The sequence below is a fragment of the Suncus etruscus genome, chromosome 15, assembly GCF_024139225.1.
Source record: "Suncus etruscus isolate mSunEtr1 chromosome 15, mSunEtr1.pri.cur, whole genome shotgun sequence".
In the NCBI taxonomy this organism is placed as follows: Eukaryota; Metazoa; Chordata; class Mammalia; order Eulipotyphla; family Soricidae; genus Suncus; species Suncus etruscus.
The window spans coordinates 66,888,416-66,901,620 of NC_064862.1; the positions used below are offsets into that span (position 1 = coordinate 66,888,416).

General features: G+C 41.0%; 1 protein-coding gene across 1 annotated transcript; it reads left to right on the forward strand.

The window, feature by feature from the left end:
• The first annotated feature begins 2,985 nt into the window (after positions 1–2,985).
• On the forward strand, positions 2,986–5,030 carry LOC126031290 (zinc finger protein OZF-like). The gene is given in 3 exon segments (XM_049789588.1): positions 2,986–3,054; positions 3,057–3,792; positions 3,977–5,030. Coding segments are annotated over 3 exon segments (858 nt in total). The 5' UTR covers positions 2,986–3,035; the 3' UTR covers positions 4,080–5,030.
• Positions 5,031–13,205: the final 8,175 nt, after the last annotated feature.

The window sequence follows — 13,205 nt, forward strand, 5'->3', positions numbered from 1 at the left end:
AAAACTAGAACCTGAACTTCCATTTGGCCCAGCAATATTGCTCTTGGGAGAATACCCCTAAAAGACCGAAAAACACAATGCAGAAAAGACACCTCCATTCTTATATTCATCACAATACTATTTACAATAGCCAGAATCTAGAAACAGCACAAGTGCCTGGGAACTGATGAGTAGCTAAAGAAACTGTGGTACACAGTTTCTACACAAAGAAATACTATGAAGCTACTAGAAAAAATTGGTCATAAAATTTGCTTATACATGACTAGATATGGAGAATATTATGCTGAGTGAACTGAATCAGAGGGAATGGGATAGACACAGAACAATCACAATATCATGGCAATAGTATCCAAAGACAATAGAGACAAGTGCCAGGAGGACTGGTACATGGTAGGAAGCTTGCCACAAAGAGAGGAGGGTACACAGTTAGGTCAGAGATGGGACCACTATGACAGTAATGGTTGAACTATCTGGACAAGAACTAAAGGTAAAGTGCTATGCATGATGCCCCTTCAATAATAATATCACAAGCCACAGTGCCTGAAAAAAAACATAAGAAAAGAGGAGAAAGAGAAGAAAAATGTCTGGGCCCGGAGAGATAACACAGCGGCATTTGCCTTGCAAGCAGCTGATCCAGGACCAAAGGTGGTTGGTTCGAATCCCAGTGTCCCATATGGTCCCCAGTGCCTGCCAGGAGCTATTTCTGAGCAGACAGCCAGGAGTAACCCCTGAGCACCGCCGGGTGTGGCCCAAAAACCAAAAACCAAAAAAAAAAAAAAAAAAAAAAGAAGAAGAAAGAAAAATGTCTGCCATAGTGAAAGGTGTGGGTAGAGGAGAACAAGAGGAAAATTGGGGACATTGGTCAAGGGAATTATGCACTGGTGAAGAAAAGGGTGCTGGAACATTGCATGACTGAAACTCAATCATGAACATCTTTGTAACTGTGTATCTCATGGTGAGTCAATTAAAATTATTAATATAAAATTATTACACAATAAAAATACTACACAGCTGTCTTTTTTAACTTGTACATTTTTTTTTTTTTGGTTTTTGGGCCACACCCGGCGGTGCTCAGGGGTTACTCCTGGCTGTCTGCTCAGAAATATATCCTGGCAGGCACGGGGGACCATATGGGACACCGGGATTCGAACCAACCACCTTTGGTCCTGGATGGCTGCTTGCAAGGCAAACACCATTGTGCTATCTCTCCGGGCCCTAACTTGTACTTTTCAACTCACTTTTATTTGTATTATAAAAATTGTTCATTTTGTGGGCTAGAGTGATATACAGCGGTAAGGCATTTGCCTTGTACTTAGTCAACACAGGACAGACCCTGGCTTGAATCTTGGTATCCCACATGGTCCCCCAAGCCTGCCAGAAGCAACTTCTGAGCACAGAGCCAGGAGTAACCCCTGAGCGCCGCTGGATGTAACCCCCCCAAAAAAGAAAGAGGGGCCGGAGAGATAGCATGGAGGTAGAGCGTTTGCCTTGCATGCAGAAGGAAGGTGGTTCTAATCCCGGCATCCCATATGGTTCTGGAGCCTGCCAGAAGCAATTTTTGAGCATAGAGCCAGGAATAATTCCTGAGTGCTGCCGAGTGTGACCCAAAAAACCAAAAACAAAACAAAACAAATAAAACAACAACAATTAAAAAAAACTGCTCATTTTGGATAAAAGGTAAATGAAAGAGCCAAAATTCATACTGCATTAAGATCACCAAATTAAAACAATAGATTTCTCAGTATTAAGAAATTTTGTTTTGCGGGTTAGAGTGATAGCATTGTGAGTAGGGTGTTTGCCTTGCACAAGGCTGACCTGGGTTTGAACCCTGGCATCCCATATGGTCCTTTGAGCCTGGTAGGAGCAATTTCTGACTGCAGAGCCAGGAATAACCCCTGAGCACCACCGGGTATGGCCCAAAAACTAAAAAAAAAAATTTTTTTTTGTCTTGCTTTGTTTTGAGAGGCTACACACAATAGTGCTCCGGGATTACTCCTGGATCTATACTCAATAAACACTCCTGGGGCGTTTGAGGGACCAAATGGTCCCATATGATAATCGAACCTAGGTCAGTTACATGAAAGGGCTTATCCACTGTACTATCTCTCCCCAGCAATGGTAAGAAATTTGATATAATTGTGCCACCCTGACTGCGCATGCGCGCCGCCGCGAGTGGCCATTTTGGTCTTTGTCCGCGGGTCAGTCCGGCCCCTGGGTCCATGTGGCGCGAGAATAGGAGGGCTCCACCCTGCACATCTCTGGAAACCATCCTTTGCAGAGTCATTTCCCCAAATAGCAGGTTTTAGAAGACTCTATTGATCCTCTATTGACTCAGACAGCAACTCTGGATGGGGGAGAGAGAGAGGTGGAAAGGAAGTCCAGAAGCCCAAGAAGATGGTCAGCAGATAGAGAGGTAACAAGACAAATTGCATCCATCTTCTGTAAAATCCAGATTAAGGAAACAAAGTCAATGAATATAAGGAATTCGGAAAAGTACTTCCTCAGATCTCAGACTTTGTAGTTGTTAAAGCAAAAACCTTTCAGCTTAACCAAAAGTTAGAAACAATTTAGAGCACATAATCATGAAGGAACTTTAAGAAATATCTTCAGGTTAAAAAAAACTGAACACCATTTGAAGACCAAAGTATTCAGACTGGAGAAGAACCTTATGCTTTTAGTAAATGTGGAGGTCAGGCTGCAAAGAATCCCTTTTCTTTTATGGACTGTTGAAAAGCCTTTAACTAGATGACATATCTCCTTGAGAAGGAAATTTATACTGGAAAAGAGCCACTGAAAGTAACAAACTTCACTGAGTATTTGAAAATTATACTTGATAAAACTTTAGATTGTCATGTCTTTTTTTTTTTTTTCGGGTAACATACCCATCATTCTCCATTTGAAATGAGACTTTTTATACAGAGAAGTTTTACAAATATAAGAAATGCGTAAATACGTTCAGCTGAAAGTAAATCTTCATTTGTCAAAACATTTCTACTGTAGAGAAATCTGGTGAATGTGGGAAAACTTCCATTCAGATGTCACACCTCAGTCAGCAGGCCCCTTTGCCTGTAAGATATGCAGGAAAGTCTTCAATCACAAATCAAATCTCACGGAGCATGAGCATTTTCATAGCAGAGAGAAACCTTTCGAATGTAACGAATGTGGGAAAGCTTTCAGCCAAAAGCAGTATGTTATCAAACATCAGAACACACATACTGAAGAGAAGCTGTTTGAATGTAATCAGCGTGGAAAATCCTTTAGCCAAAAGGAAAACCTGCTCACACATCAGAAAATTCACACCGGAGAGAAACCATTTCAGTGTAAAGATTGTGGGAAAGCCTTCATTCAGAAGTCCAACCTCATCAGACACCAGAGAACTCACACAGGAGAGAAGCCCTTTGTTTGTAAGGAATGTGGGAAAACCTTCAGTGGCAAGTCCAACCTTACTGAGCATGAGAAGATTCATATTGGAAAGAAACCCTTTAAATGTAATGAATGTGGAACAGCTTTTAGGCAGAAGAAGTATCTCATAAAACATCAGAACATTCACACTGGTGAGAAACCCTATGAGTGTAATGAGTGTGGAAAAGTCTTTTCTCAACGAATGTCACTTATTGTACATGTGAGAATTCATTCAGGGGATAAGCCTTACGAATGTAATGTGTGTGGGAAAGCCTTCTTGCAAAGTTCCTCTCTCACTGTTCATGTGAGAAGCCACACAGGTGAGAAACCATATTGTTGCAATGAATGTGGGAAAGCTTTCTCTCAATTTTCAACCCTTGCTCTACACACCGGGCCCAGAGAGATAGCACAGCGGCGTTTGCCTTGCAAGCAGCCGATCCAGGACCAAAGGTGGTTGGTTCGAATCCCGGTGTCCCATATGGTCCCTTGTGCCTGCCAGGAGCTGTTTCTGAGCAGACAGTCAGGAGTAACTCCTGAGCACGGCCGGGTGTGGCCCAAAAACCATAAAAAAAAAAAAAATACACACCGGCAAGAAACCCTATCAGTGTAGTGAGTGTGGGAAAGCTTTCAGCCAGAAGTCTCACCACATCCGACACCAGAAAATTCACACTCATTAAATGTCCTTTGAGTATCTTGGCTATCTTGGAAAAGAATCACACACCTCACAGGATGTCAAATGATTATTTTGAAAACGAGCATCATAAATGAGGAAAACAAGCTAATAATTAAGGATATGGAATTAATACTGAACAGAAAGACAGTTGTATGAAACCAAGTCGGTGCCCAACAAAAATCCAATAGCAAATTTAGTGTTGAAACTGGGCAATTTTTCACTCCATGTGGGAATGAAAAACAAGTTTGTGATTGCTGTGTTTAGATCTGAAGAAATTCACCAATATTCTAGGAGAAAATAAGTTGTATTGGAAGAGAAGAGCTGGTTTACAATATTGAACCAACAGAAGAAATTCTGGAAATAATGGCATTTATTAGAATTTAGAATATCAGGAATGGCATCAAGAATATGAGAAGATAACAGAACTATTTTTAAAAATGATTTGGAGGAAAGTATTTTTTCTCTAAGGATAAAAAAATAGGAAAATGGTTAAGTTCTTAATAGTGCTTAAAATAAAAAGCATTCATTAAGCCAGAAATCTGAAGTGCTTCATACACTAAAATGGTTGTGACTTTGGCAGTAGGAAAACATTCCTATAATAGATTCAGAATACCTAACAGTTCACCCTAGAGTAAGGAAAGCTCAGGATAAATGCATCAGGCTCTTTTCTGTGGCATGGTTTGTAGTAGCCATAAACTGGAAATTACTTATGATTCCCTCAGCTACAAAATGGAAAAACCTATTATGTAATACTGTATATTTGTAAAATGAAACAAATGTGATCTATGTTTTACAGTAAAAGATCTCAAAATATGGGGGAAAGTGAAGTTATAGGATCATGCTTATGATGTTTTTGTAAATTTGAACTAAATTTTTCCTCATGAAATTTACAACAATATATTGATAACGGATACATATGTATGTTAGCTTTTTGGGTTTTGTTTTTAATGTATCTAATGGAAGGACAGCAAACTCTAGTAAGGTTGCTTGTGAAGAGCGAAGGGGATGCGTGTGGGACGGGGTGGGGTTGGCTTGAGTTTTATATATAAACATTTTTTCTCAGAAACAGAAGACTGCAAGTAAATATATCAATACTAGATAATTCTGGATTGTGTTATATGGATATCTTGTCTAATTTTTTGTACTTTTCTGTATTCTAAAGTTTTCTCACTAAGAAATTATGTTCTAATGGGTTCATTCCCAATCAAATACTAAACTTTTTATAGAGGTATTTCTAAAGTTTTATCAGTAATGAGTGGATGAACTTGTTCTCTATGTAATAAGAAATTATCTATTTTATTAAAATGAAAAATGATAGTATAATCCAAAAAAAAAAAAAGAATTGTGCCATTCTGTTCTGCAACTCTGATCAAAGTTGCTAGCAGCCTGCCAAAGTCATGTTCTTTCAGTGATCAGAGTTCATACCATAAGTAAAAGTCAGGAGTCTCATGGGAGGACACAAATAGTTTCCCTTCACCCACCAGGTGCCTTCCATTTACTTAACAAGCATTCTAGAGAATATCTTTTGCTACAGCTGTGTCTTCGGAAGGTCTAACAATAGGAACCAGGACCAAGACAATCAGGTTGTCTCCAGACTTGCCATATAATTTGTGTAGTGTCATCAGGGTATATTCACCTCTTTCTTAGGGGTCCTTCTTAAGTTGTAAATGCATAAATATCTGTCAAATATTGACAGCAGTATTCAGGGAATCTTTTAATTGTGGCTAGTGAGCAGATGTTTTGTGGCCACAGAAAGGCAGGTGCACTGTGGCAAAAACTATGACCCGGTTGAGCACGCTTTTTGTTATAACTTAAATAGAACTCAAGGATATTGTTACATGAAATAAGTCAGAGGCAGGAAGGAAAATGCAGGGTAATCTTATTCATATCCAGTGTGTAGACAAAGAAAGTGTTCGCTTAACAGGCTGAGTGCATGTATTGTCTATAGGAAGCTCATTTTCTTTTGTTTTTTCTTTTTTTCTTTGTGTGTGTGTGTGTGTGTGTGTGTGTGTGTGTGTGTGTGTGTGTGTGTGTGTGTGTGTGTGTGTGTGCCATACCTGGAGGCTCTCAGGGATTAATCCTGACTCTGCACTCAGAAATTTTTCTTGGTGGGGGACCAAAGTGATAGCATAGTGATAGGGCATTTGCCTTGCATGCAGCTAACCTGGGACGAACTTGGGTTCAATCCCTGGCATCCCATATGCTCCCTGGAGCCTGCCAGGAACGACAAGAGTAAGGTCTTTTGTGTGTTTGGGAGGTGGAAGGGGTTATGCTCCAGTCCTATCTCTCCAGCCCTAGGATGTTGTTTTTAATTTAAATGTTTTAAGGGGCTGGTGATATAGCTCAGTGGTAGGGCATTTGCCTTGCTTGCGGCTTACCCAGGACGGGCCTGGGTTCAATCCCCAGCGTTCCATATGGTCTCCCAAAGCCAGGAGCAATTTCTGAGCACGTATTCAGGAGTAACCCCTGAGCATCACCAGGTGTGCCCCCCCCCCCGCAAAAAAAAAATTAAAACTGGGGCCAGAGCGGTAAAGCAGGCTATAAGGCATTAGCCTTGCACGAGCTAACCTAGGACTGACCGTGGTTCTATCCCCTGGCGCCCCATATGGTCCTCCAAGTCAGGAGCGATTTCTGAGTACATAGCCAGGAGTAACTCCTGAACATCACTGGGTGTGACCAAAAAAAAATTAAAATTAAATAAGATAAATAGGGCCCGGAGAGATAGCACAGCGGCGTTTGCCTTGCAAGCAGCCGATCCAGAACCAAAGGTGGTTGGTTCGAATCCCGGTGTCTCATATGGTCCCCCGTGCCTGCCAGGAGCTATTTCTGAGCAGACAGCCAGGAGTAACCCCTGAGCAACGCTGGGTGTGGCCCCAAAACCAAAAATAAATAAATAAATAAGATAAATAAAAGTTTCTTGGGGTTATATCAGTGGCGCAAACGATAGGCGTTTTCCTTGAATGCACTAACCTAGGACGGACAGCAGTTCAATCCCCTACCGTCCCATTCGGTCTCCAAAGCCAGGAGCAATTTCTGAGTGCATAGCAAGGAGTAACCCCTGAGTATCACTGGATGTGCCCCCCTCCCAAAAAAAGCAAAAAAAAATTTTAATTATAAACTTGATCACCTATTTATAACAGATTCCATATTTATGATTTTGCAGTACATAATGTCATCACAATCAAAATGCACAAGACCCTCCATCATTCTCCTTATATTATTTCTAGCATTAAGACATCTTCAATTTTTTGTTTGTATATTAAGATTTTTTTTTGCTTTTGGGCCACCCCCCCCCAGGTGTTCTCAAGGACCATTCCCCTATGTGATACTCTGTGTGTCTGTGTATGAGGTACCTATTTCCTATGGTATGTGTGTGGTATGTACCTAATCCCTGTTGTGTTCAGGGAGTTATGTAGTGCCTGAGATGAAATCTGGCACTTCCACACACAAAACATTTTTGTGTAATACTTTCATCCCCATAGGAACACACCAATTTAGATGCCAATATGTAGATGAAATCACTTAGTGCTCCAAAAAAAGTGAAGTAACAGAATGTTCAGCTTGGTCAACAAGAGTTTATCAAACCTTCTTATAATGACTTAATGACCTCATTGGAGATGAGGTCAATAATTTTATAGAACTTTGGGACATGAATAACTTTTGCCACATATTTCTGCATTTTCTATAAAACTAAGAAGAAAGTATCAAAGAAAGGCTGGGGCCAGGGCCAAGTGGTCTTGGATGCATTGATGGGGAAATAAATAAGGACAGAACTAAATATATAAGCCAAAGTCAATGATCAAGGGATCTAAATTTAAACATCTTCAATTTTTTGTTTGTATATTAAGATTTTTTTTTTTGCTTTTGGGCCACCCCCCCAGGGGTTCTCAAGGACCATTCCCCTATGTGATACTCTGTATGTCTGTGTATGAGGTACCTATTTCCTATGGTATGTGTGTGGTATGTACCTAATCCCTGTTGCATAGCCACTTATGGCTACGTGGTCCAAAAATTGCAAGCACTGTGGCTTTTGTGGGATGTGGTTTCAGCTGCCAGATCTTCCAGAAATATGAGAAGTCAGGGGTGGGTACCTGTACTCACTCCAAAAGAGTCCTGATATCAGCCTAAAAACTGGCATACCTGAAATTTGGTCAGATTGGTGTCTCTCTCTCTCTCTCTCTCTCTCTCTCTCTCTCTCTCTCTCTCTCTCTCTCTCTCTCTCTCTCTTTTCAGATTGGTGTCTCTACAGAAAACCTTAGGGTACTGGTAAAGCAAGGCCATAAAGTAGCAATTATGAATGATGGATGAAGCAGGTGTGGCTTTTGGCAGGGTGAGGAATTGGCCAGTCTTTCCTCTGGAGATTGCCAGCTTTTAGTTTCATGGCCAGTTGTCCCACGATTTTTCATCTTGGTTTACATCTTGCTTTGGTTTGCATCTTGTTTGAGATCAGAGTGAGTCTATGGAGCTGAATGGGTACAAACATGCTGACTGTATTTGTGGGCATGTTTTCCTGCAACCAATTTTTGTGTATTGACTTTGTGACTGGCCACTCTGCTGTATTGGCTTTATTTCTAGGAGGTTTTTTGAGCACTCTTTAGGGTCTTCAATGTATATCACCATGTCATCTGCAATAAAATTAATTTTTGACTTCCTCTTTTCCAATTTGGATCCCTTTGATTTCTTTCTCTTGTCAGATTGCTATAGGTAAGACTTTTAATACATTGTTGAATAATAGTGGAGACAATGAACATCCTTGCCTTGTACCTGATCTCAGTGGGAATGCTTTCAGATTTTTAAGAATAAAATTACAAAAAAAAAAAAAAAGAATAAAGTTACAGGGGCAGGAGAGATAGCATAGCGCTAGGGTATATGCCTTGCACGCAGCCATCCCAGGTCAGACGGTGGTTTGATTTCTGGCATCCCATATGGTCCCCTGAGCCTGCCAGGGGCGATTTCTGAGCGCAGAGCCAGGAGTAACCCCTGAGTACCGCTGGGTATGACTCAAAAACAAACAAACAAAGAAAGAATAAACAGCAACAACATACTTTCAGTGCAGGACTCCCTACATTGCCACCTAACGGTGATATGAAACCAGAAGATGATCCATGTCACCCTGAATTAGACATTGGGTTTTATTCCTGGCATCTCATCTGGTCCTCCGAGCCTGTCAGGAGTAATTTCTGAGCACAGAGCCAGGAATAATCCCTGAGCACTGCTTGTTGTGGCCCAAAATCTCACACACACACACACACACACACACACACACACACACACACACACGGAAAAGACTGGATGGAGGCTGGAGGGGTAGCAGAGCTGGTAGGGCATTTGACATACACACAGCCAACCCAGGATCAATCCAGCATCCCATATGGTCCCTGAGCCAGGCAGGAGTGATTTCTGAGTATAGAGCCAGGAGTAATGTCTGAGTACTGTCCTGTGTGGCCTAAAACAAAAACAAAACAAACAAAATAAGAATAGCATTGGCTATTGGCTTTTTATAGATGGCTATTACTATCATGAGGAAGATTCTTTCCACACCTATTTTGCTAAGAGTTTTAATCATTAATAGTGCTGGATCTTATAAAACCCCTTTCTCTGCATTGATTGATATAATCAAATGATTTTTTATCTTCTTTAACTGATTGATATAATCAAATGATTTTTTATCTTCTTTAACTGATGTTGTTTATGATATTAATTGGTATGACCCCAAAACAAAACAAAAGAAATGCTATAATAGTTTTAAAAAATACTGAGGTTTAAGTTTAATAACACATGTTTAAGTCTTTATATTGAAAAAAATTTAATTATTAAAAGGCTTACATAGGGGCCAGAGAGATAGCACAGCAGTAGGGTGTTTGCCTTGCACGTATCCAACCCCATACATTTCTTGCAATTCCAATCAAGTCTCCACATTTTTATTTTTGGGAGTTTTTTTGTTTTTGTTGTTGGGTTACTCCTAGCTCTGCACTCAGAAATCACTCCTGGCAGGCTTGGTGGACCATATGGGAAACCGGGAATTGAACCACCGTCTGTCCTGGGTTGGCCACATGCAAGGCAAACACCCTACCACTGTGCTATCTCTCCAGCCCCAAGTCCCCACATTTTTATGTAGAGAAGCAGATACTAAAAATTAGTTTGACAACAATATACAGATGAGTAGCTTGCTCTTCAAACCTTCTCTCCCTTGAACATGTATCCCTCTTGCTGCCTCTGTTTCTTGCTTGTGTTCTCTTTTGAACACATTTTCCCTCTTTCTCATCTCTCAAATCTAAATAAATTTCAGTACGAAACTACCTTGTTTCAGTAATAACTACCGTATTTTCTGGTGTATAAGACGACTTTTGAAACAAAAAAAAGTCAACTGAAAATCGGGGGTCATCTTATACGCTGAGTGTATCCCGAAAAATGTTTCAATATGCCGCTAAACAAAAATTATCTGAATATTGCCACAAAACGAATTTTCCAACTCGATCCTGCACCAATCACTGCCAGGCTACTCAGACCACCTCTCTAACTCAGTCAATCCAAGCAGGCTTTTTATGCATGCAAATTATACAGTGTTCTGTACTCGAATCTACACTGTAAAAAGCCTGCTCAGATTGGCCAGAGTCAGTATAACCTTTGGAATTTTGCTTGTTGTGATTGGCTCACTGTGGAAGATACAGTTGCAGCACAGGAACATTCTGTCTTATACAGCAAATAAAGGCCTAAACCTATGTTTTAACTGTAAAATTAGGGGGTCGTTTTATACGCTGGAAAATACGGTATATGTATACATATATATATAGACTCATTAGTTCTAACATCTTTTGAATAAAAATAAAGTTAGAGGGGCCATGGATGTAGCTCATAAGTACAGAATTTATTTGTCTTGCTGTGTGAAGACCTAGGTTTAGTAGGTGCTAGATTTCTAGCACCTCATAGTCCCCTCACCCCCAGAATCTCCTCCACATCCTAGCGTTATATCAAGATTGGCCCCAGGTCTGCTGGGTGTGGCCCAAATCAAAGCCAAATATATGTGAATCTCTGTAACATGCCATATATACTCAAGTATAAGCTGCCCCTCTTAATTTTACCCTAAAAACTGGGAAAACTTAGTGACTTGAGTATAAGCTGATGTGGAAAATGCAGCATCCACTGGCAAATTAAAAAAATAACTATATATGGGGCCAGAACAGTGGCACAGCAGGTAAGGTGTCTGCTTTGCATGCCTAGCCTATGATGGACCACGGTTCAATTCTCCTGGCATCCCATATGTCCCCCCAAGCAAGGAGTGATTTCTGAACGCATAGCCAGGAGTAACCCCAGAGTGTCACTTGGTGTAGCTGAAAAACCAAAACCTAAAAAAATTATATGTATATATATATAGATATACCCAAAACAATTATAATACTTGAAGAATCAGTAGGTTACCATACTTTCTGGCATATAAGATGACTGGGCATATAAGACGACCCCCTACTGTTTCTGTTAAAATATAGGGTTGGGCTATCTTCACCATATAAGACTACCTTTCTTTTAACGTACACCAAATGGAAATTAAAAAACCTAAGAGAAAAAGAGTAGAAACTCAAAGGTTAACAGTATATGTTTAATAAGCTAGACTTTGGAGTGCCAACAATCATTTTACATTTGTCATTTGTAGTGAGTGACTGATTTTTTAATTGTGATCTACATTGAGAGTAGGGGAGAGGGGCTCTTCCAAGAGCAGCTGGCTGGGGTGCAGTGATTACTAGGACAGCTAGAGGGAGATAGAGCGCCTCCTCTGTGCCCCAGAAAAGCTGAACAGAGGAGTGAGCACTGAAAAGTTACATACCCAGCGGCTGGATGAAATTTGGTGCTCAGTAACTCGGCTCCTCTGTGTGCCCTGAAAGATGAATCAGGACAAGCAGAGGACTAAGTGATGATGCCTGGCAGTTGGATGGGATGCGACTGTAAGAGGGGGGCGGATCACTCATCCCTGAAGCTGGAGTTAAGTTTCAATATGCCGTATACAGGTGTATAAGATGACCCCGACTTTTAAGAAGTTTTTCATGAGTTAAAAAGTTGTCTTTGGGGGCCGGGCGGTGGCGCTAAAGGTAAGGTGCCTGCCTTGCCTGCGCTAGCCTAGGACGGACCACGGTTCGATCCCCCGGTGTCCCATATGGTCCCCCAAGCCAGGAGCAATTTCTGAGCACATAGCCAGGAGTAACCCCTGAGCGTTACCGGGTGTGGCCCAAAAACCAAAAAAAAAAAAAAAAAAAAAAAAAAAAAGTTGTCTTTTGTTTGTTTGTTTTGTTTTTGGGCCACACCCGGCGGTGCTCAGGGGTTACTCCTGGCTGTCTGCTCATAAATAGCTCCTGGCAGGCACGGGGGGGGGGGGGGGGGGGGGGGGGGAGCCATATGGGACAACGGGATTCGAACCAACCACCTTTGGTCCTGGATCGGCTGCTTGCAAAGCAAATGCCATTGTGCTATCTCTCCGGGCCCTAAAAAGTCGTCTTATACACCAGAAAATAGGTAAATGTTTTTCAATGTTTATTGCTAAATAAAAACTGCAAACTAGCAACAATAACTGTAAAACTTTAAATTAAGTGCAGAAAACTGTAGCTTAATAGGTAATCAAGTTAAATCACAAAGGTTAAAATCCTTCAAAACTGTATTCCTCCTCCTCCTCATCTGTATGTCCAAACAGAGCTTAAGCTGTATCTGATGTAAGGGTATCAGCATAGACATTGTTATCATCACTGAGTTCGCATATATCATTATCACTGCTGTCTGTCTCATACAAAGCGCAGAATATTGTGGGTTAAATAGTTCAGTTCAGCCGCCTACCTCTTCAGCTCAGCCGCAACTTGTGGACTGAGTGCATGCACCAAATCAAATAACCTGTATGATCCGAATATAAGCCGAGTTCGGGTTTTTTTGGCACAAATCTTGTGCTGGAAAAACTCAGTTTATACTCTATACGCTATGCAATATTGTGATGTATAAGAAAATTGTGTTGATGAAACCAGAGATAGTACAGTAGGCAAGGCACTTGTTTTACATGCAGCCAACCCAGATTCAATCATCTGCACCCTATACAATTCCACAAGTCTCATGAGGAGTGATTTCTGAACACAGAGCCAGGAGCACTGAGCAT